The sequence below is a fragment of the Pempheris klunzingeri genome, chromosome 7 (assembly GCF_042242105.1).
Source record: "Pempheris klunzingeri isolate RE-2024b chromosome 7, fPemKlu1.hap1, whole genome shotgun sequence".
Classification (NCBI taxonomy): Eukaryota; Metazoa; Chordata; class Actinopteri; order Acropomatiformes; family Pempheridae; genus Pempheris; species Pempheris klunzingeri.
This window is the reverse complement of record NC_092018.1, coordinates 21717831-21742555: the sequence shown is the minus strand read 5'-3', so window position 1 is coordinate 21742555 and position 24725 is coordinate 21717831. Positions and strand designations below refer to the sequence as shown.

Sequence of the window (24725 nt, the reverse complement as noted above, 5' to 3'; positions counted from 1 at the left end):
AACCCTTGAATTGTTTGGATGGTGAAAGTTGTACACACTTTGCTTTTGTTTATGTGGTTTATAAAGGTTAAAAAAAAATACTATCACTATCCAAACTCTTCAAACGCTGAGTGTGTGTAAGTTCAAGAATATCAGTGTTCTGTTGGAATGGTTTTTTTTTTTGTTTGGGAGCAATAACATTAAGGAGACCTCTGAGATGAAGCTGCACACAGCCCTTCAGTTTCAATGACTTGATTCTGAACACGTGATCAATTTCTTTTTCTTTCCTTTAGCTGACCAACCAATATGAAGGAAAAAAATACATTGATATTATTGCAAAGCACATTAGCACAGTATAGGAAGAAAAACATTTTCAGCCTAACGCCCAATCAGAAGCTCAGTCAAGCTGCCATGAATGAAATATACTTATTGTAACGGAAGCACCAACAGACTCCAAATGGACCGATCAGATGCTGTGACGCTCGCCTGCCTCAGTATCTCACTTTCTTTATATGCATTAGTTCAAATTAAAAGCAGTTCCACACAGCGTTCTGCTGGTCACACTGATAACAGAACGTCTGAGTCACATGAAAACATGACTGAGTGCAGAGTGCAACGCAGAATCAGGTCAAGAACTTCCTGATGAAACACCCTGAGCTTTGCTTGATGGAGGGGACAGAGATATTCTGCACACCAGCAGCAGAGTTGCTGAAATGTTTGACTAAATGAAAATTAAGAGCAGGAAATGAAGTGGTAGCGTTTTCAAAGTGTTTATTTGCAGTTATTTCTAAGGAACGCTAAGTCAAAAAGAAGGCTTCATTAATGAAAGGCATGCATGATGTTCTATCGGTTATCGGCCTGTACTTTACTTTATTAATGGGAATTGTGATGATAAAGGTAGAGCAGATTGGCTTTGAGCCTCCTCTTTGGAATATATGAAACCCTTACTTTAGAGATGGTAGAGACTAAGCAGATGCATTGCAGCGGGAGATTCTTTGTATGCAATGTGTACCGTAACTGCAGCTTTGTACGTGAGAAATGTGCCACAAGGTTCTCTCTCTTGCAATTATTCAATTTTCGATTGTGTTATTATGTAGACAAACACTAAATTACAGATGACAGAAAAACAGCAAGCAGCACAAATGATGACAGGAAAAGTGAAATGGTTGTGGTCGCGTGTGACTGCACACTGCTAGGAGTTCTTGGTTACTGTCATTCAGTAGAAGGACAAAAGGCTTCAGTCAAGGTCGAGTTTCCATTTGTACGACACTGAATTCTCAGCTCCGAGCCCAGCACATGACAGAGGAGGGCTTTTTTCTAGGCGTGCGGCCTGTGGTGTTTTCTGAAAATTTAAGTATTTTTACCATATTTGTTACTTTCTGCTACACTTCAGAGGGGTGACAGCTGACGTTTCTCAATATGCGTTCTTGTCCGTACTTGTGTTCTTGTGAAAAGTCATCGTTACTGTTCCATTTCAGAGTCCGCATCAAGCCAAGTACGGTCAAAATGCCCGGATGTGTTCTTGCTCTGCCCATTTTATTGAGGATGCATCAGGTGGTGACTTGTGTGGACTTCTGACAGTGAGTAGATACGTATTGATAGCTGAGATGATGACGATGTGACCGTCCTGCGTCCTCCGGAGTCTGGACTTCTGAGTCCAGACTTGCAGAGTCCGAACTTCCAAGTACTTGGCGTATCTGGTATTGAGAAACGCCAAGTGATATAGTACCATCTAACTCCTTGGAACCTTATTTCCTAGCATTAGCTCTAGTACTTTAGATATCATCTCCCAAAACCCCCAAATGTGATCCCCACTATCTCACACCTGAGGAACTCTTTTAAAGTGCATTTCCATTCAACCTGTTTAATACACATTCTCAATCGGCGCTCATAAATTAATACATTCAGAAATTTGAAAAAAGTCAAAACATCAGAAAAGTTTGGAGGGTTGACTGAGGAGCTGAGGAGAAAACTGCGAGAGAAACGTCCCGAGGGAATAAATCCTGATGTACATAAAGCACATGACGTAAACGCCACTCAAGCTTCCATTGAAGAGACTAAAGACAACATCAGATCTGTGTGGAGCGATGAGGAGACTGAGGCCTTCCTCACACTGATACATGAAACAAGTGTCGCATCTTTTCCGTCATCTTTTCTACATTTCTTCTTCTGCAGTGGTTTAATGGCACCCGACTGGAGAATTAGCGCCACCAGCTGTTTGTCTGAAACAACCAACTCCTCATATTTCCATAAGTGGAGTGGCTGCAGACACATTTGTTTGCAGATACTCTGCAAGTTTGGTACATTTTAACTACATTTGGATGGAAACCTGACAACAACGGAGTGTCAGATATTAGCACCTACCCAGATATCATCCGTCTGTTGAATTCTGTTCATCACGGACACTGAATTTACATTCTGGCGTTTCAGCAGTTGCATACCTGTAGAACTGGAGTCACATCCAGGTAACTTTGAATGTTGTTGGGCCCTGGCTCATCAGTGAATGGCAGACTACCGCAGAGGAATTGTCGTGTTCATTCATAGAGAGCAGCAATCACTGTGAATGCTCTGCTAGATGTGTATCACTGACTAGAAGCCCGCTGAGTCTTTATCAACCTGTTTGTTGCCTTGACTCTCACTTAACTCCACCTCCATCGGATGTGTGCCTGAGAAAACACGAGCAGCCCGGGCTGACCGATCACAGTCCTTGCACTCTCCGTAGCTGTGATGTGCAGCGGTGAGGTGCACGTCAGCTGTGGCGCTGCCTACAGTCCATCATTCAGTTGGAGGCCTACAGTCTGCTTGGAGCTGCACTACGCAGGCGTACAAATGCTGCTCTGCTTTCCACCATTGGCGTGATGAAGGAACCTGTGTGTGTGTGAGTGTGTGTGCTGTCTTCCATTATCTGAAATCTCAGTGTTAAACTCTAATTCCTGTTTTTCTTTCCTCAATTTAGGGACGCGCTTATCGTTAGCCATCGCTTCTTACTGTAGTGCTGACATCACTCTGTACGGGTCGAGGATGTCTGGGATCGTACTGCAGCTGACAATTCATGTTAATTCATCTCTCCTTCTCCCCTTCTTTTTCTAACACACACCAAGATGTCAGTGCTTTTGTGGCCCATCGCTGAAGTCCCTCATCGTGCCAAGTAGGTTTGGACTCGCTATCACAGATAATGGACATTGTAGATGAGTCTAATCTTTAGATGGAGCCTATGCTATTACCAAACTGATGTGGAATTGATCACATTGCCACAAACTAAATGCTTGACTGTGATCCTGGAGTCTTTGGGAGCCCCTGAGGGCCCCTGGACAGGAGCCTGTCTGGTCCAGTTGGTAATCCAGCCCTCCAGTGGGAGTTCCTTCCATGAAGCTGTTTTTGAAAGACTTTTGTGTCAGTGACGGAGCGCTAAGCTCATTCTGTGCTCCAAATAAATGAGAGCATTTTATAGTTTTTATTGATGTCTGTATAACAGAAGAAGAATGCCAAGAAACACTTTAGAATATACTTGGCAGTCAGGAGGAGCAGTGCAGCTCTGCTGTGTGTGTGTGTGTGTGTGTTACACATGTCTGACTGCTATCACTGCGACATCAGCAGGTTTGGATATTTTCCTGGAACACCAGTCCAGCTGTGCCACATGTGTAGTGAGGTGGACTCCTGTGCTGAGTCCTCTCTGGACGATCCCAGTCTGAACAGCAGTCCTCACTGTGACTGCTCGTGTAGCCTCCCCCTCCACCCCTCCGTCCCCGCCCTTCTCCTCTCCTCCTCTCTCACTCTGCCATTGGTTCACAGGAGCCAGGCTCCGGGATGATGCTGGGAAGGGGGGTAAACTCGGAGCGCACGTCTCTCCCGCTGCGCACACACGCACAGCAAAAGTGAAGTGAAGATGCTTCTTCCCTTCCGACCAACAGTCCAGTCCGTAAGCCGTCCACTTCTCCTTCTTCATCCTCTCCTCCTTCCAGAGCGCCACAGTGTCCCCTTCCCCGCTGTGCAGGAGGAACTTGTGCAGCCGCGGCTCGTCCGGCTCGGAGGAGGCGGGAGGGAGCGCCGGAGATCCGGAGCACCGGCGGCCCGGTAGCGCATCCGCGGACAGCTCGGAGTCGGTATGTGCGCGCTGGCTAAAGGACGTTACCTGCGCATGGCGGGCCTCCTGCTCCTGGTTTACTGCACAGTGTCCGTCACCTCCAAAGGTAAGAGCTGCTCCCGGCGTGGTGGAGGCAGCGGTGTCCTCGTGCCATCCTCGCGGTTACGCACCACCTGTCACGCTCCTGTCGCGTTTGTAAATATGTGTTTCTGTTTCTGCATGTGTCTGAAGCATGGCACACACACACACACTGGGCTGTCTCCGTGGGCTGCTTCACCCCCCCCCCTCCCCACCCCGCGGACTCTGGGTCACTGGCTGAGCTCTGTGCTGCCCAGTGCGCAGCAGAGCCTCTGGTGCTGATTCCCACGCCGGTAACCTGCTTCATGTTATCCCTCAGATGGCGATCGTCCCATTTTCTCTCAGGTCTCGTCGTCTTTAATGAGTCCGTGGCGATCAGCCCCCCCATCCAGACACGCCTGAGCAACAGGCGGCGTGTCAACGCTTTGCTCTGGGACTTACTGTGCTCACTATGAAGACGCCTGTCTTCATTTTCTAACGAGCCCCCCCCCCCCACACACACACACACACACACACACACCCCGACATCATGAAATGGACACAGAGCCAGGGAGAATTCGAGTGTGTGGGGGGGGGGGAGCTGTCTGTGCATGGATTTATGCTGAACTCATCTTTCTATAGAGCAGGGGACTGCTGGTGGTCTACCGAAAGAAAGTAAAAATACACAAGTGGGTTGTGTGTGGGTGGGGGTGGGGGTGGGGGTGTCAGTGAGGACTGGTCATCTGTCCCAGTCTGATGCTTTTCTTTACAATGAAGGGAAAGAACCCAAACAGAGAGGAAAGTGAGGCTTTAATCAGTTTTAGCTGCCGAACTGAAACTCACCCATTTTAATCAAAGGGTTCAACATAAGCACACAACTACACAACAAAATGCCCCCCCCCCATGTGCTCATCCTCTGAGCCCTCACAGCAGGCTGTGGCTCAGGCTGCTGCTGCAGCTCTGAGGTGATGCTATTTGAATGTGATGTGATATTACTGTCCCCCCCCACCCTCGGAGCCACATGTTGCAAACCGGGCGCATGGCAGCCCGGGGAGCTGACCTGAGTTCAGCAATAGATCGAGGTCACAGCGTCACAACTCCATTGCCCACTACAGTCAGTGAACATGGTGAGTGAACCAACCTTTCACCGTACTGGCGGTAGGGGGGGGGGTTACATACGTGTATTGGTGTATCCTGAAGAGAGTGTGCACCTGACACCAAAGTTTGCTTGGCTTCTGAGAGTTTAGTATGCAGCTTGCATGTGACTATGGACCAGAGCTGAGATGGCAGGGCCGTGTAGTCTGGCGCTGATTTTCATGAAAGGGAAACAGATGCCATGTCTTGTTGTACAAATATAAAAATCTGCCAAAACTGTTGAGGCCACTTGTTCAGATTAAACAGAGCAATAATGAGAGCACTTTCTGGAAACAGAACCAAGAGAACTGAGTAGATAGTTGCATCGCAGCTATGCATCTAAAGCAGTTGCTCCCACCACTTTGGGCTTGTGACCCTTAAAATGAAACAATAGAGCCCCCGCTGCCACAGGCTGCATGCAGAAACCCTGGAGGGAGACGTCAATGAGCTGCTCCGATATAATAACCTATGTTATCCCACTGTTTCATAGAGGGAAAGATCAGTGACAATGAAATCACAGAATGTTTGGTATTGAAATGATCAGATGCATGTCCGTCAACAGATCACTCAACCAATGAATCACCTATTGATTTTGGCTGTGGATGCAAGGACAGAACAGTTGCCCCCCCCGCCCCGCTGACACCCTCATGCTGTCCCCAGCTGTTCATATACAGCACAGACGCCTTCCGTGTAGCAGTTTCTCTGAACGTCACACCAGTCTCAGAGGCTGTAAATGTAACAACAGGTGTCGCACGGACACTCTCCCCGCAAGGTTGACTCTGTGAGCCGAACAGCAGCCACCGCAGCAGGACTCGCCCGTGCTAGCTCGAGATTTAAGCTCTTAAGGATCAACAGTGATGTTTGCAGGCCCCCCGTCGGCTGGGAACGACACTCACGCGAGGGGTCACTGAGGAGGGCTGCATCCCGTGCAACATGGCTGTGAGTTATCGTGGCGTGGCCCGAGGGGAAACTTTAAAAGGCTTCTCAGTCGTGTTGCACAGTGCCGGTCATGAAACACATAAGGGACATTTGAAGATGAGGCTTTCTGAGCAGGGGACATTAGATGCGACTTCCTTATAGGTCAGGTCACAGACATCGCCGTGCGTTTGTCTCGTTGTGAAGCTCCACCTAAAGATGCCAAAAAGCTAGCTGGGTGCACTGATATGTAAAATAGTTTCATTTGACGTGCAGGTGTACTTATTTCGGACGTGATGATTCTCAGCAGACAAACGAGTGTGCCCCGTCACGGTGAACGGGCACACGGAGAGTGATTTGACATGAGGGCTCGCCCACTCTCCCCAGGCTTTAGCTCACCCTTGACCTTGCGCTGCAGATTGTGCCTCTCTGTTCTTGCTCTTCAGGTTGAGCAAAAAAGGAAAAAAGAAACACAGCAGAGAAGAAAGGATGCACAAAACTGTGGCTACTATTGTTTTGCAGAAAAAAAATAAAAATCTCAAGGTTTTTTTTTTTTTTCTTGCTGTGTACAGGGCTTTCATGAAAACAGTCAAAGGTCAAACCTGTTATTTTCCCTCAGAGAAAGGAAAGGAGCTCTTATATTTTTCCCTGCCGATCCCTGAATGAATCATCATAGTAAGGCTGCTGTGGGTGACAACGTGCGCAGTGCAGTTCCCAGATTTACATTTAAATGAAACCAAATGGCTGTACATTCAGAAATGATATACAGTAATGATGATGGTAATAAAAGCAAAGTCCTCTCTCATATCGGACTGCCTCCTACTTGGGCTGGCTGTCATTTGGGGTCTTTGCAGGTACAGTCGTTGAGTTATGTCTTTGCTATGTCAAGACTATTACCCTCACATTTCAACGAGTGGATTCATCAACGTGCTGCCTAAGAAGCTTAATGTAGTCAGCAATCAGCCCCGCAGCTCAGTGGCTTCTCCTGGCCAGCATGGGGCTGAATGATGCTTAGACGTTCGGTTTCTGTTTGTCATGTGTATCTGTTGGTTTATGGTGAAAAGGCCCGGATGCACTCAGGCTGTCTAACAGCCTGGATCCAAGCCTTTGTAGGTGGGATCATCTGGTGTCGCCTTCCTGGTCCAGAGCCAGAGAAGCTATGACCAAAAAGACCAAAGTCACAGTAAGAGTGGATGAGATCGATGCAGGTGTTAAGTTAATGTCAGTCGACTTACAGAAGTAGCAGCTTTTAAAGCAGCATGTTTTCTTTGATGAACATGAATTATTAAAGCTGTTCTAATCAATATTTTGATGTATGTTAACGTTAACGTTAGTGGAAAGCCCAGCTCTGCATTACCTCTCAGCTCTTTTAGCTCATTGCTTTGGTTTGATGACCCGCAACTTTACTGTTTTAGCTCCGTCTCACCGCTCTCAGTGGCATGTTTTTAACAGGAAGTAAGCTCTATTAGAGCCACTGTGCACGACCTGCCACAGTTAGCAGCTGAAGAGCCACAGAAACATAGTGAAAAGGATCCGCGTCAGTAATGATACTGTGTCAATAACAAGCAGCAATACTTACATTTTAGTGATCTATGCTCACTTTCGCTCCTTCACCACCAATTTGTCTGAAAATGCTTGAGTCATGATGGCTTCCGCCTTACTTAATCTGAGGGGACGGCAATCAGGACAGGTTGAGAAGGCCCACTCGGTCACAGTGCTAAATCATGTAACAAAGCTGCAGATAGCCGTCATCCATCTCCGTCAGGAGATTCAATCAGTTGTACTCTTAGAGCCACACGTCTCCATTCCACAGTCCTGTCTAGACTGCAGTGGACCATGTTTCTTTTTAAGTATTGCAGTGTCTGTTTGAGCCCTGAGTGATACATGTGGACACATCTTTTTTTCTGTGATTTTTGTGTTGTTTCAGCACTTGCAAAAGAACCCCCTGAGGGTGAACAACACCTGGGAATTAAATGTGGTAGACAGAGGATTCACTGTACTGTATAATAATGAGGAAGAAATGACTAAGGCAGGGCAAACTGCCTTTATAAACAGCGAGAATAAAGGTGCAGTGTGATAAGCTTTATAGACATCTGTATTGATATTTCATAAAACATTTATTCATTTGAGGCATTTAGCTTATTGTATACACTAACAGAGCAGGAATGGTCTTCCCTCAGTGCAGCCTGCATTGCTAAATGTGGCCAAGGTTCAAAACAACCGCTCGACAGCATGAGCAAAATCTGTTGTAAATATCGATGGAGTATTTATTCAACATAAATAATAGATAGGAACTGTGATTAGGAACAACAGCTATGTAGAAAAGGCAGTCTCTCCATCTCTGTATGGTCGGTAACTTCTTTTGTGCTGTCACCAAAACACACACACAACTGTAATAAAGCGATACACAAAACAGAGCTTAAGTATTCATAGCTATTAATTGAATATCGTTTTCATTTCTTTAATCTTTGAAGATTCTTACATGTGCTCTAAATAAACACATTTATTGCTGCAAGCTGCAATTAATCACACTTGCACTGTGAAGCAATTACTCCCAAGCTTCAGCACAAGTAGAACACGGTCTTTATGGAAAAGCAGCATTAATGTGTGCTTTTCCACATTCACTTGGTCTTTGCTGTAGTGCAAATGCCGGCACTACATCGACGCCGTAATATACTCCAAATTTAGAGGTGTCAGGTTGTGCAGGCTCCATGAACTTCTTCATATCTGTGTTTACAGATGGTGTGCACCAGATGAGCTTTTTACAAGGCTGCTTTATGATAGCATCCTATTTAGCAAACCTCCAAGCAGCCATAAGGCCCACTGAGGGGTGTGTGTGTGTGTGTGTTAGTAATTAGGAAACCAACAGACAGTGCTGTGTAAACTTAATTTATACTACATTTCTGGCTATGTTATGATAGCATCTGGGTGTGAGCTTCTGTAGAATCCGAGTCAAGTGAAAGGTGAGGCCTCATCTCTTATCACGTCGGAGAGAATTCAATATTGCTATTGAAAAACATGTCCCCGTTGATGTATGGCTCATGGCTGAAACCTGTGTCAGCCAATCTCGAGTAAATGGCCTTTTGAATGACTGGAGTTTCTAAGTGAATCTCTCATAGTCCATCCAATGTGGAGGAGTGTCGTTACTCTGCGTACCACATGGTGTCAACCACCTTTGTTTTGATTAGCTTTGCTGGCGCCGTGGCGATGGCACGGCAAGGGTGGCCTGTCAGTAGGTTGCTCTGTGGCTCAGTCCACCACTAAAATATCTCAGCGAATTCAGACATTCGTGCTCCTGAGAGGATGACCCTTTGGTGATTCTCAATGCCACCATCAGGTTGACATTTGTGCAAATGAAATGTTTCAACATTTATCAGATGAACTACCAGGAAATGTGGTCCAGACTTTCATGGTTTTCGCAAGGATAGTTTGGTTTATGACTAAATACCTGCAAAGCTAATGACATCCCCATCAGCCACAGCTGTAGTTAAGGTATTGTGTTAATTAGCATGTTCACATTGTCATTGTGAGCATCGTGCCATGCTGACATTAACATTTGTCTCCAAGCCCTGCTTGTGTCTTAGTAAAGCATCACAGAGGTGCTAGCGCAGCCGTAAACTCTCGTTGGCCTACAGTATTCGTAGTTCTGCTTTGCCTGTCAGCTCTTCTTCACTTATTAAGGCACAACCCGGCTGATGTGAGCAGGTCTCTATTCTTCTTCACTTGTTACATTGAAATCTTTCATGGAATGTATTAAGTCAGAGAGCATAGAAACAAAGAGTGAAGGGCAAGATTTCATTAAGCCGAGAGCGCAGCCAGGAGAGTAACCCGGCTACGTGAGCTGACTCCGCTGCAAGGCCAGTCGTTGCAGAAGATCCCCACCATTACATAGATCGCAGGTATTTTCTTGGACACCTGATGTATGGCCTTTGTTATGCCAACACTGATAGCTCTGATGGCTGTTGCTGTATCCACTTTCATGGCCTTGGGTCAGCTGTTCAGACACGTCGTCTGTTGATCCATGGTGCAGCAGCAGGCCTACCGGGACAGAACAGTGCTGAAGGACACGTTGTGATGAATGGACTTGTGAGCTCGCTGTGTCCTGTCCTGCCTGGAGGACCTCTTGGTCTCGCTGCTGGGCGCGTTAGTCATTGGACCACAGTGTTTGTGATCGGTGGTTGACACACACAGGTGCTGCAGAAAAGGCCAGAGGATGGGATTAATAATAGGCTTCTATCTTCACAGATAGGAGAACGGTGATTTGCTAATGAAACTCTACATATTGGGCCAGTGAACCGCCTCATGATGGACAGAACTATGTGAAAATAGTGACAGTAATATATGCAACATACAGCATGAAAACACTGAGCAGGCCGGCTCTGTGTCACCTTGTCTGCATGGTGTTTTGTCTTGCTGCACTTGCAGTTTTTCCATCTCTAAGCATATTTTGTGTCTCCGAATTTATCAACTGCAGCTTAAACACACACACTGGACACTTGTCAGTGCCACACAAGCAGGACTTGAGTGAGCACAATGTCTCAGCATCAAGCAGCTTTGGGAACATCAATCTGATTTGCAAATAACGACTAACTCAGTCTAATTGTAGCTAAAATATTGCTAACTAAACAGTATTTGTCACACATGGATTGGCCCACACAGTGAAGCCTGAGAGGCCTTTGGAAAGAGAGGCGTTCTGTTTGAGACATGAATTTGGCTCCCGATCAACGCTTTGTAAACTCTCCTCATAAGAATCATTTATTTGTCAGTTTGCATCATGGGAGTTTCACATCCTCTCGTCAGTGTCCGTGTCTCCTGAAAGGGGCAGTCTCTCTGTGTCCACAGAGAGACGACTAGGGAGCTCCAACACCAGCTGACATCTCAGTGTTCCTGAAACCTTTTACCTTTTCTTCTCTGTGCTTTATGTATACATGCTTTGTTTTTCACTGTTTGTAATTACACTTTTTAAACTTAAACTTCATTTAACAGCCTGACTGCGAACATGTCAATGTGATCTGCTTGTAATTCTCGAATTCCACCGGGTTTCACTGCACGTTGATCCGCCGGCACTTGGCGCTTTTAGCGCGGCGTGTGAAGTGTGAAGCATGTGTACGTGGCGGCGTGGATCCTTACAAAACAATCCATTAAGCTGTTACCGTGTTCCTAAAATGAAGTGGTCCATAGCTGATTGTTTTAAAATGCATAATGAGGAGGGAGAGAGAGATGGAGGCTGGTGGGGAGGGAGAGACGCTCAGAGATTGGACTCAGACGTCACTGATGATGGAGGTGCAGCAGGGAGAGAGCGACGGAGCCAGTGTCTGAGTGACCAGTGAAGAAGAAAAACTTTCAACCACAGTGGCAAATGCACAGCGGTGACATTAGTACTTTTTCTTCAGTAAAAGTAGTAAGGCTAGTAGTGAGCTATTGTAAATACTCTACTATCCATCCTCTATCCTGCATTAAAATGTAACTAAGTAAAAGGAATCAGGTATTAGCATCAAAATATACTTAAAGTAGCAAAAGTACACTTACTCCTTATGCAGAACTTTATTTCATTTCAGAATGATGTATATCATATTATTGGATTATAATCATTGATGCATTAAGGTGTTCTGTTCTTAATCTGATTCTGCAAAATAGCTACAGCTGACACATGAATGTAGTGGAGCACACACAGTGCAGTGCCTCTGCGATGGAGTGGAGGAAAAGTATATGGTAAGAATAGAAATAGACAAAATAGAAATACTCAAGTAAAGTACAAGTCTTTATGTCAATGCAAAACTAGGTTGTGAAAACTAAGACAACTATTCATCAGCATGCAAGGTCAATGATTAATAGAACGCTGTACCAAAAACATCATGTGCTGCCTGTGAAAAAGTTAGTCTGGTGTCCTGGGACTGCTGTCTAAAGCCTCCAGTTTGGCATTTTGGCCATGGCCATCTTGATTTTTGAAAACAAAAATGACGAGGACGCTTCTTTATACAGGCTGATACCGACCAATCAGAGGACGCGACACTTCTATTTACAGACTGATACCGACCAATCAGAGGACGCGACACTTCTTTATACAGACTGATACCGACCAATCAGAGGACAGCAACACTTCTATATACAGACGGATACCGACCAATCAGAGGACAGCAACACTTCTATATACAGACGGATACCGACCAATCAGAGGACAGCAACACTTCTATATACAGACTGATACCGACCAATCAGAGGACACTTCTTTATACAGACGGATACCGACCAATCAGAGGACACAACACTTCTTTATACAGACTGATACCGACCAATCAGAGGACACAACACTTCTTTATATATTGGTCACAGTGGCTGTTGATACTTAGTGAGCAGTTTTCCAACTCCATACACAAGTTACTTTATAAGATCAGTAACTCCTTTAGTTATGCTGACATGGTAATGTACGGGATGAAGTCTATTCTAAGCAGGCTGCTCTCTCATGGTGAGTGTTACATGTACTGTCAGGGTAACACGGGGACAGTGAACACTCAGTATACTATTACTGGGATTATTTCCCCACATCCCAGTAATTACCGCAAGTGTTTACGTGAGGCACTGTGCTCAATGCACATGTTAACACATTAGCGTTGCCTCTGTAGTCTGTACAAAACTATACTTTCTGCTTCACTGGACTCTGGAGGTCACGTCTCACAAATGTACCTGTGAAGGCAAAAGTAAAGCATATGCTTAAGAGTTTGGACACGACCAACAGAGTAGCATTATGTGGCAGAGAGGTAAAAAAAATGTTACCAGGATTCATCTGAAAACTTCAGATTTATGATCAGATTCCTGGACAGACACGCTGAAGTTTTTTTTAAGTTGTGGTGATATTCACAGCAGAAGGGCAGATGAAGTTGGCGGCCTGCTAAGGCTTGTGGGAGCTGACCAACCAGAGCAGACTGGGCTTATGGTGAAGGGGGGGGGGGCTTTAAGAGACAGACAGAGGCCGAAACAGCTGCAGCAGCCATGTCTGGTATGAGAAAATAATCTGTGTTTTCAACATTAAACCATATAACCGTATTCTAGTAGTACCACAAAATCAAAGTAAGTAATGTGATGGGATGACCTAGCTACTGTTGCAGTGGTGGTGATGAAGTTACTTTCCATGCTGCCTGCTCACAGTGTGGGACACAGCTCATTTCTACCTCTTTCTAAAAGCTCACTTTGTGTAGAAGATAACATCGCTGCTCTTACTAGCAGCAACTCCTGCTGGAAGATGTGTGCCATGCTAGCTAGAGCTGACAGGTGTGTGTGTGTGAATGTGTGGGGTGCACTAAAAAGTTTTGGAAACGAGAGGAGAAGTCATTACAATGTACCTCTTAAAAGTCATTTGTCCCGTTAAAAAAGGATCGCTTACTGGTTAGAAGCAACAGTATTTGTGATAATTGATCCATCTTGAGAAAGAAGACCAGTGGTGTAAGATCGAGGGCATCAATCGCACCTCAGTGGTCACTACACTAAAGTGTTCAAGTGAATGTAACAGTGGTGTATTGACGCTTTAAAAAATGCTACACATGCATTTTTTATATTTTAGAAAGCTCCCAGCTTTGCTCTCCTCCTCAAAGGCACCTTCTCCACCACCACCCTGCTTTATGGTCGATCTGTTTTTGACAGTCTCTTCGCTCACTGGCCACATCAGCCACGTTTCTCATACGGCATTACTCACCACAAGTATCAGCTTGGATTGACGAATGATCAGAACGAGCCTCTCTGCAGTCGCAGCCACTGTGAAACTGAGGGTAATATGAAAATACATTTAAAGCCTGTCACTGTGGCAGAGACGAGACGCCAGGCATTAGTTTACAGCGTGCGGTGATGGGTTTCAGCATATTTCAAGATAGACTTCTGGACAGGAAAATGAGGTAGCCATGTTTTGATGATAGCAGACAGTTGCTGCTATATTCCTTCAAGTTTCTTAGCTGGAAGATGATGGAACACCTGGCTCGTGGTCCTTCTCCAACCTCTCACTGGCTGCTCACAACACATGTTTTTCCCTCGTTCGTCAGTGACTAATGCATTGGTCTTTGAGTTGTACCGCATTAAGCCTCTTTTCTGTTTTTTGTTGAGGAGTTGGACTGTTATGGGGGAAGCAGGGGGCTGTTTCACTGGTTTTCTGTTGACTTGAGGGGTCCTGACAGCTTGGCTTGTGACCTGGTGAAGCATTTGGAATATACTGTAATTACGGTATTGTTCTCTGCTTTGTCTGGGTGGTGGCTGTGTAACTCTTCAGCTCCACGTGTGCCTAAGGCATCCTCCTACTGCCTTCTTTTCATGCTCGAAATGTTCCTTTTGAAACTCATTCTGGCTTTTGATACAATCTTCGAGTTCTTCGGGGTCAGCACCGCTGTGGATTACTCAACCCTCCCATGTGAACCAACACATTCATCTCAACCTTATGGGCTATGTTTGCCTCTTTGCTGATTTGCTGTGGCTTGTGCCCACACAGCATCCCAGGAAAATGGTTCTTTTGTTGCTGTTGTGTTTGTGTCATTTTAAGCTGCATTAGCGCTAGTTTGAATTAACAGCAGTCATGAAGCAATGTGGCGTGCACTGTACCACTGGCCTGCAGCTGCTGCTTGTATGGGAACACCTCATGTCTGTATGATCCAGCGTCTCTTCCTACAGTTTGACACAAAATGCTATCCACATGAACGCTGTCTGAAGAGGATTCCTTAAGTAATTGGATGATCAGCAGTGACCAGTGCTCTGCCATGATGGCGGCCATGCTTACCCGTCTGTCTACAAGTACATTGAAGTGTTCTATGTAATTCGGCCATCACCTTTGACACACACTGCGTGTTACTCTGACTGAGAACATACCATTTGAGAATAAGTACTGACCTACCTTGGCGTCTGTGGCGAAGGATCTAATGAATGTTTCTTTTATGATTCCAGGGCCTGTGGAATATACTGTGTGCTTTTTATATAACCATGAAAAATGTTTGGCAGTATAAGCATCACTGCATCCATCAATGAAGAGTGTCACTGAAACTTCATCAGTCAGAGTACTTCTAGTTGTTACTAATAATCAAATATTTATCCAAGATGTTAAGTCACATTTTCAGTAATAACAGAAGCAATGTGTTTTGATCATTTGTGTCTGATTAATCTAGAATTTCCCTGAAATTAGTATCTTGGTTTGGTTATATAAATGATCTAGTGAAGCAATATCAAAGCCTTACAACTCATAGCTATTGCATTTACAATGAAATGAAGCAGAGGATACATTTGGAAGGCTGCAAACGGAGATCAGTCGATATTTTTGTGTGATAAATTTACAGTTACGCCTTTGACGCCTTTGAAATGGAAGATATAGACCTCGTATTTGGATGCTCAGTGTCCTCCACAAACAAATACGAGTTAGATCTTTCCCAATATTTGGTTCTAATAAATCTGAGCAAGCTCCATTCTTATACCTATAGAAAGCCCATTTAGAACATTTATTTGCAGAAAATGACAGCTGGTAAACTAAACTAAAAGATGTGGTGTTTTCAGATCACGAATAATGCAAAGAAAGTCATTTCAAACAACACAATACTGATGTTTTAACTTAATAAGAGCTCAGAGGTCAGTATGTGGTGGAATAACCCTGATTTTCAATCACAGCTCTCATGCGTCTTGGCCTGCTCTCCACCGGTCTTTCTAATTGCTGTTGGGTGACTTCATGCCACCTCTGGTGCAATAATTCAAGCAGCTGGACTTTGTTTGATGGCTTGTGACCATCCATCTTCCTCTTGATCACATTCCAGAAGTGTTAAATGAGGTTCAGGTGCGGGTGGGGTTGGAGATGATTTATAATCGTGATCTCAATATTGATCAAAGTAATCGGGATTATCACATTGGCCATAATTTTGCAGCCCTAATGGAAGCAAACTGACGCTCACTGCATCCGTCTGCCAGTAAAGCCAGAATTGAACCCTTCTTTTCATCGCGCAAAATGTTTCTTTTCAACTCTTTTGGCATGGTCAATAGTTAGTCACCTTTGAGGTATTACAAGCACTGTTTTGGCCATCCAGCTGGTCCTATTGCATTGAGCATAGTGACATCCACAGCAGAAGTACTTATACTTAACAAAAAACATGTAAAATCAGTCACATTTGTCTGTAGAGATCTGGCGTAAATAATAATAATAATTGCATGCCTACTATGAGCTCTACGATGGTCTCTTGAGAGACCAAGGGGAGGTCTTTAATGCCATGTTCTCAGCAGAGGGACACACACTGAAATAAGAGTCATCTCTTTTTCGTCAAACCCCTCCATGCTCAGGGCATGTGAAATCCATATCAGCTCTGTACGCCAAAGATCTCCTGCAAAGTAGCGAAAATCACCTCCCAACACTAAAAAGCTTTTAACGTCACCCACTATAGTAGGTCAAGGATACACTCTGCCATTAGTGAGCATCCAGATAAAGTGTGAGTTTGGCAGAGGAGCATTTCAACTTGATTTATAGGCAATGGCACTTATCTCCTTACTCCGTTAGTTATTTTTTTGTAGCAGTATGAATTTTGAAGCCTTATTAATGCAAAATCATTGATTAGAGTTGGCAAATCCATCAAACAAACAGGAGCCATTTAGATGGAACAAACAGTGAGATGTGTATTCAGTTGGGATTTGAACATCAAGTGTCTGTTCAGCGGTGTAAAAGATCCCAAACAGGTGATGGATAGATATCAGGAAATGAAACCACATGCCATAAAATGCACTCCTGATTTTCTTCAGAGAAGTCTTAGTGTTGACGGTGAGGTACTGTAACTCGATAGATACATGCTGTATATGCGGACTGTGAGAAATAAATTGAAGCAGTCCATCACTCCCTTAAGTCCTTGAGTAATGAGTGGCCCTCAAGGCTGTACGGAAAGCAGAATGGTAATTGTAGACAAAAAGGTCTCGAAAAACCATTTCTAGACATTTTGTTGCACTCCAGTGGCATCTGAAATATTTCACATTTATTTCTCCCTCAGTCTGCCACAGGGGAGGACAGGAATAGAGAAATTCATGCCTCTCGTTTGAGAAGAGTGAAAAGTCACAAGTAAAAAAAATAATAAGACAAATATTCAGATGAGAATTAAGAGGCATTATGGATTACAGAACATATAAAGTGTAAAACCTTAAATCTGTGTCATGTCTTGTAATCCCTATGAGCTGCTGCTGCCGTAGAAGCATAAAGTGCCACACAATACACTGCAGCACAAACTGTAAAAGCAGCATTGATTGGAAGAGCCTCTTTTATTGCTCTTCTAGTGATGATAAGATGGAGTCCTGCTCTCTATCCAAACTTGTACTGTGACAAGTGCATATAGCTGCTCATCAGGGGGCTTTAGGTGTGTTCATTGCCCACCAAATCTCAGAGGATGGACGAGGAGTGTTAGCTCACACAATCCATTAATGCTTGTAGTAAAAAAAAAAGACTCCATAAATGTTGTGAGTGTGACTGCTCATGCTCAGGTATGATTCTTGTTTGCTGCCATCTGGTCTAAAGCAGCGTATACACAATGGTTCTCCTGCCTGCAGACTCTGACAGTTGGCCAACTGGTGGAAAACTAATTGCTTTAGTCGCCTTTAGTACGCTGCACTAACCTTGGGTAATTTAACAAAGAGTGCACTGCAAGGGAGGTCCGGCTATCTCGCTTATCCTCCGCTGCATCTGTCCCCCGAGCAGCCTACGATTGATAGTTCTACGGCGTTCTATCGCCGCGCTCCATTGGAAGAACAGTGTAATTGAATCTCCATTTGCAAAGCAACACAATCAATGGGAAACGGGGTCGCTTAAGAGTTTACATTTAATGGTATGGACATTGCAATAAGGGTAATAAAATTCAGGTTTTTCAATTTTAGTGTTGCGCACTTCACGGCACGGCCTGGTTGCATCACCCAGTAGCTGTTACCGAGTGTTACATCATCGTGTTTGTATGATTTAGAGCAGGCTTGTGTTAATTGAAATGCTTAAACTTAATGATATGATGAAATGAGTCAGTCAGTGTAGAAAACAACAGGACACGGATTCTTCGGTCTTCTTGCGCATCTGCCCTTCCTTTATGTTTGCCACTCTTTTAAAATAGATTGAAACCAAACATCTGCTGCGGGGAGGAGATTGAAAGAGCCGCTCACTGACATGTTTTCGCTCTTAACCCCCAGGTGACATCATTAAAGGTCAGTTTTCAGACTTTACAAATATCCTTTGTGTTTTCTCAGGCTGCGTAGTACCTTCCATGATTGGCAATCTAAGCCTGAGGTGTAAACGCGGTGGATGCTGGATCTGTACTTCATCACAGTTTACGGTTTTGACTTCACGAGGCTGATGAAGGTTCCCGTGCAGACAGTCAGTGAGATTTCAGATGATGTTGTCATTTGATAAATGGCATATTCTTCTGTTGTTTGGCTCTGGTGTTAAACTCTGATAAATGTTATTTTGTTGGGATTGTCCCGGTCAAAGGCCTCCTTAAAGGCCATGTTTGTCATTATCAGTTCCTTTCTTCTAAATGTAGTGAACCGTGCTCACAGAAGAAGACAAGCACGTAAATGTCAGCCGCACGCTGGATAGGAATCCTCTGCAGCTTGGCAAGGACATCTTGTGTGGCTCTCTTTGGCAGACGGCAACTTGGAGTAATAATTGCTTTTTAGCATCACCGGGCTTTGAAGGCAGAGCGAATGTAAATACGATCAAATGAGATTCTGATGGTGGCCTGAGAGGCGAGGGGGGTGAAAAGTAATAAGAAGAAATGATATCACTGGGGAGAACAAAGTGCAGTGATTACATTTATTTCCACTGGCCTATTACTGAAGCACTGGGGGAAAATGAGCGCTGAGCTTTCTGTTTTTGCAGCAGGCCACAGGCCGCTAAGAGCTCACGGGCCTTTTTTATTCATGACATGTCAGAAAAACAGCTCGCTTTACTGTTGTCCCCTGAGAGTTCTGGATGATTTAGACTGAATTCATTTGTGGGAAAAGGCTTTTTCATGCTAATAAATTTCAATTCTGGTTTTTAGATATCTCAATGTATGCCTGCAGAAGATGGACGTTTAAACTATTGTTGCAAATTAGCCCCATTCCTTGTTATGAAACCAGCCTGTGGGATGGATACTTGGCATCTACTAGCTGTTGCTTTTCACTTCCTGAAAATGACTGATGAGTGCAAAAGGGATGTGCACGTACTGAAAACTTGGAAGCCTAAATGTTCGGGTCAGACCAGTAAGCGTCTGTGCTTTCTGTTGTTATTTATAGCAATATTAGGGTTAAGGTTCATTTTCAGTAAGATTAGTTTAATGATTCCGCATCGTAATGGGCAAAGTAATCAAGTGTATTTATCACCAGATTATTTCCGGGTGCTCACAGTGTCACCCTTACGAGCACAGTTGCCTTTTGCTCATGCACATCATCAGTTTGCAATGTCCTGACTGGCTGACATGATGGATACCCCTCCATTATCACGGCGTGCTGCGTGGCCCTCGTCCCGTGGGACTGAGCCAGTGCGACATTTATTAATCGACTGCAGATAATTCCTAATAAACCAGCAGAAGTGCCAAGGCTGCACCACTGAGATCTGGAATGGCATACATTGTGTAAGACATGATGCATTACCATGCCGATGCTTTCCCTTGACAAGAAACGATTATTAACGTTAGGACTGCAAGCCCGGTGGTATTTCTTCTGAAGCTGCACATCTCAGCGAGAAGATTGGACAGCTGCATTGTACATCAGTGCGACAACACTTTTTCATAGATGGCCAGATTATGTGAAGTGAGTGATGTCACTTATCTCTCATCACATCAGATACTTCACATGTGGAGGACATGCCAGGACTAGTTTGAGCCTTTCTTGTGATTGTGTGATTTTCAAAGGCATGGCGGTGTTTTGTGTCCAGCATAGTGGCCATTTTAAATTTGCACGGCTTCTCCCATATGCGCTTAGATCGGCCATAGGTGTTAAAGGTTAAGTGCACCCAGATAGCATTTCCTCGACTGATTCTTTTAATTATCAATTAATCTGTAGATAAAAAAGGAGTTTGATCCTTAGCTGAGCCCACACTTTTTTCGGCTTGTGTGCTACTTTTAAAACAGAGGTCTCAAACTGCCGGCCCGCGGGCCACTTGTGGCCCGCTCGCCCCCACCCTCCGGCCTGCCCCAGATGTCAAAAACACAATGCAATCAGGCCCGCGAAATATTTTTTAATTTAATTTTTTTTTTAATGATGCTTAAACCATTGTACACTACTCGTTCATATCAAATTTTTAAAAATAAATCATTCTACAATAACGTGTTTTGACGAGCTAGCAAAGGTCAAAGGGCAAAGGTGGCGCTCATGTCGTCACAGGGTCGTCATAAAGTGTCGCTTTCCCAGGCAAAAAGAAAAGTGGCCGAAGAACACAGGCGGTTTTAAGAAAGATGGACATTTCAGTGTTTATGTGTGGAGATCAGTGGACACGCAGCCTGAAAAAGTCGCAGTTTTAAAGGAATATAAGCTCAACTGGACTACACACGGAGATCAACATGAGGAGTAGCAGGGAGAGGAGAGCACACAGCGGGCCACAGCTGCAGAGAGGACTGCTGTCTCTGCAGAGCCGAACAGGATGCAGACGCTGCCTTGGAAGTTCAGTGACATGGTGAGTGAATGAATGAATGAAAGCAGGGAACCCCTCCACTGAAGGACAGTTACTGAAGGATTGCATGCTGCAAGTTGCCGATATCTTGTGTCCAGTGTTTTCTTCTTTCAGCAAACAGTGGCTGTGGCTGTGTTCTCTTTGTTGCTGGAGAGTGAAGCTTTGTTAGATTATTTTAATGAAGTTATTTTATTTATTTATTTATTTTTGTAAAAAAAAAAAAAAAAAAAAAAAAAAAAAGCAAGAACAAAGGACTTGTACTAGAAGTTGAAAACAACTGTTTGGTAATATTTCTAAATTGCAGTTTACATTTTGTTTTGTTTGAAAAGACAAATTGTATATTGAACTTGAATTTTGTAGTGGCCCTCCTGTAAGATAACAGTGCTGTCAGTGGCCCCAAGCCAGTTTGAGTTTGAGACCCCCGTTTTAAAATGACCAGGTCAAAATGATCTACCTACATTAAAAATGCTAAACGTATATTTATTTCTATATATACTGAGTATACTTTATATATACAATATATGTTGGCGTACACTGCATAACTGCAGCTAATGTAATCCTTGGTATTACACATAAAACTTGACAGCAGTAATGCACATAGCTGACAAACAGTGATGGAACTATCAATATTGCACACAAGTGACAAGGGGAACTGGAACATTCAATACATTTATGGTCACTACCTTCCTCTGATGATGAGTTTTGCAGTAGCTAGGGCGTTTGACCGCACATGTCCCTGCCCGGGACCCGTAGCAGAGAGGAGATCTCAGACTGTCCGCCCTACACGTCGATCAAGTCGCAAACGCGATTCATTACATACGTTCCTTCATTCATTTTCTGAACCGCTTAGTCCTACTAAGGGATGACTGGTGATGGACTAAAATCTATTTTTTTTAATGTAATCTACCCGCACTGCCTTTGATCGCAATTGACGTATTGGGGCACCCCTGAGATAGAGGCATTAATGACCTTTCGGGGCTAGATGGTGTACTGAAGGCCTCAGGCGACAGACTGTTTGTGTGTCTGTTCTACAGGACCACATTGGGGCCAAGAGTTGTCCATTAGGTCCCTATAATATAGAACAAGCTGTCCAAAGACCAAAGGTCTGGCTAAAATGAGTTGTCAGATGTCTTAAACCTCTTTCTGTAACAATTCCTTAAAGTCTCATGTGTGGCCTTATATCTGGGTGTAGCGCCACCTCATGGCAGCCTGCAGGCCACAGGCAGGGGCACTTGCCTTTCCCATCATTTACATTGTAATGATGTTCCAGGACCTGCTGCCCATGCCAAGTGCTCTTTATGTCATTGTTAAAGCCAAGATGCTGCTGGAACACCATAAAGCCTCTTTTGTCGGGCAGGCAGAATAATGCACTGCACCACTTAGAAATGAGCTGCCTGGAACTGAGTGATTCTATATGCACATACAATATTACACTTCCCTTTGAGCCATCATTGTTTGCCTCCGTTATTTCCTTTTCTTTTTTTGTGGAATTTAAGTGCATGACGCACAATCATGGGGGGCTGCTTTATTGTTTTGCCAACGGAATTCCATTTCACAGCATGGAGCAGTGAAATGGTAGACGCAAGGCAGTACACGAGATGGGCCAGCAGCCAAGGCAGGAAAGAGCTTTTCATTAGTCTAATATTCCTCCTGTGCATTGGTCGCTTTATTATGCTCCTGTTTCTCTTACCGGAGAGACCGATGGAGGCAGTGGTGAGGAGATGTAGCAGGATCTCTTGACCTTAGGTATAAACGATTTGAAATATTGCCTCTGTGCTGTGATAAATGACAGAGATTTATAACTCTACTCTCTATATCTCCTCTATTTGTTGTCCACAAACCAGGCAGAACTTGTTGAAATGCTTTGGAACAGCTCGTTCAGAACTTTGGTCTCGCTGTTGTTCGTGTGCACCATTTTGATATGACTTGTTAAAGACGAGAGAAGCAGTGCAGTTGCTGTCCAGCCGACTGTAATACCCCCACTCGTGTACTAGTCGCTCCGGTGCAATGCCTGTCATCACGGCGGCCATGGGGTGGGATCTGAATGATGAGAGCAATGTTTTTCTAATGGTGTTTGTGGTGAGTAAAGTGGGCCGTGGTTGCTCTCAGCTCTCTGCAGACTTCACCCTGACAGTGAAGAAAAATGAGGCAGAATTTTTTCCCGCAGTGCAAATTTAGATCACCATTATTGTCATTAGTTTACATATGCCATGAAGTACAGGCTTTTACCCCGCTCACTATAGAATGCTAGTGCTTACATTTTTAGCATGTGCACCTCTATGGGAATGAAACCCCTGTGGGTTACATCTGTCAGTGTTAGCGACACCCTTTCGCCGTTTCAGAGCCAGTTCCGAACGGGTTTGGCACACTGGGCTGCTTGGATGCAGTAATAATCTTAATCTCAGTGGACCTCAAAGTGCACTTGAAAAAACTGTAGTTTTGTGGCAAAGCCCCCTGCAAACACAAGAAAACACTGCCGTTATTAAGCTGAGTGCTGTTGGTGCTAAGAGGAAAAGTCTGGTCTGGGAGGTTATGGATAAATCATGGCCACGGTTGAATATTAATAAGGAGTTGGTGCTAACTGCTGGTCAGAGACGGGGTGAGAGCAGTCAAATGCAACTACTGCAACATAGTGTGATATTACCAGTGTTGGAGAAGAACAGAGTACAGTTCTCTCTTTTTTTTTTTTTTTTTTTTAACTTTACTCTTTACATTTGTTGCTGTTTTATACTTCAACTCCTCCATGTTTCAGATTCAGATTATTCAGTCGCAGGGGAGCTGGAGCCAATCTGGGCGAGAGGTAGGACAGCACATAGAGACAGACAGCCGCTCACGTGCACACACATGGGCAATTTAGAGTCACCAATTAACCTGCACGGGGAGAACATGCAGACTCCACACAGAGAGGACACCAGGTTCGAACCTGGAACCTTCTTGCTGTGAGGCAACAGCGACCGCACCACCGTGCTGCCCCTACATGTTAAGATATAGAAAGATAATTCTTTATTGCTACAAGCTACCCAGCACTATATGAAGTCATTGAAATGACCCCCACCTTGACCAGCTGCAGTATTTAAGTGGTGATCACATTGCTAATTATTAATTATAGTCAAATACTTGAATCCACAGTATTCTGAAAAGGGCCTCTCTGCATAATCAGTACTGTCACTTTTCATATTTTGATGCACTTGCACTCTTGTACTTTTACTTTGTGGAACATATTAATTCTTCTAAGAGTATTACTACACTGTGGTACTCCTAAAGGATCTCTCTTCCGGTGGAGGAAGAGATGAACTGAATGTTGACATGGGATATGAATGCTGCCTATCTGGTATGAGCATGAGTGTAAGGAGACACGGTTGGTTCCAGGCGCCCTAATGGGAGATAAAGAGAAAAGTGAATTTACAGCGCTAGAAACCTTTCGAAACATTAACAATTAGACAGGGGTGGTCAATTCAGACAGAATTTAAAGCTGTGGTAGTAGTAGCTTTTATAAAAACACCTTATCTTTGTCGTATTAGCTGAAACTGTCGCAGTAACCTGACAGTAGAACACGAGACAGGCCATCTGTGAAGAGATCAGCTTCGTCTGGCTCCTCCCAGTGCTCCCGATGTCCTTCGCAAGAATCCACCACGCTTGAAGGAGATCAGCCAATCGGAGCGGGAGGAGGCTCTAACGCAGCGCCGTGCACACGCTGCGACTCCTGCCCTCCGCCCGGAGCTCCACTTTTCCACCAGTGCATACGCGGCCTCTTCAGTCGCTGTGGACAGGCAGTGCGTGCATGACAGCCTCCTCTGTGGGGAGGGCAGACATGAAGCCAAAGCTGAAGTTGTTCTCTTTCAGTCTGCTACTTTAATGTTGTTCTTTATTCAATGCTTTTGTTTTTGTGGCCTATAATGAACAACACGTCCCACAAGCCCAGGTGTTGACAGGTTG

At 44.5% G+C, this 24725-nt stretch overlaps 1 protein-coding gene across 1 annotated transcript in view; it reads left to right on the top strand.

Moving 5' to 3' along the window:
• Positions 1–4084: 4084 nt before the first annotated feature.
• Positions 4085–24725, top strand: part of unc5db (unc-5 netrin receptor Db) — a 148999-nt gene continuing 128358 nt past the window's right edge. Inside the window, exon 1 of the mRNA XM_070833471.1 lies at positions 4085–4169. Within this exon, the coding sequence (XP_070689572.1) occupies positions 4085–4169 (85 nt within the window). The remainder of the gene's footprint in view (positions 4170–24725) is intronic.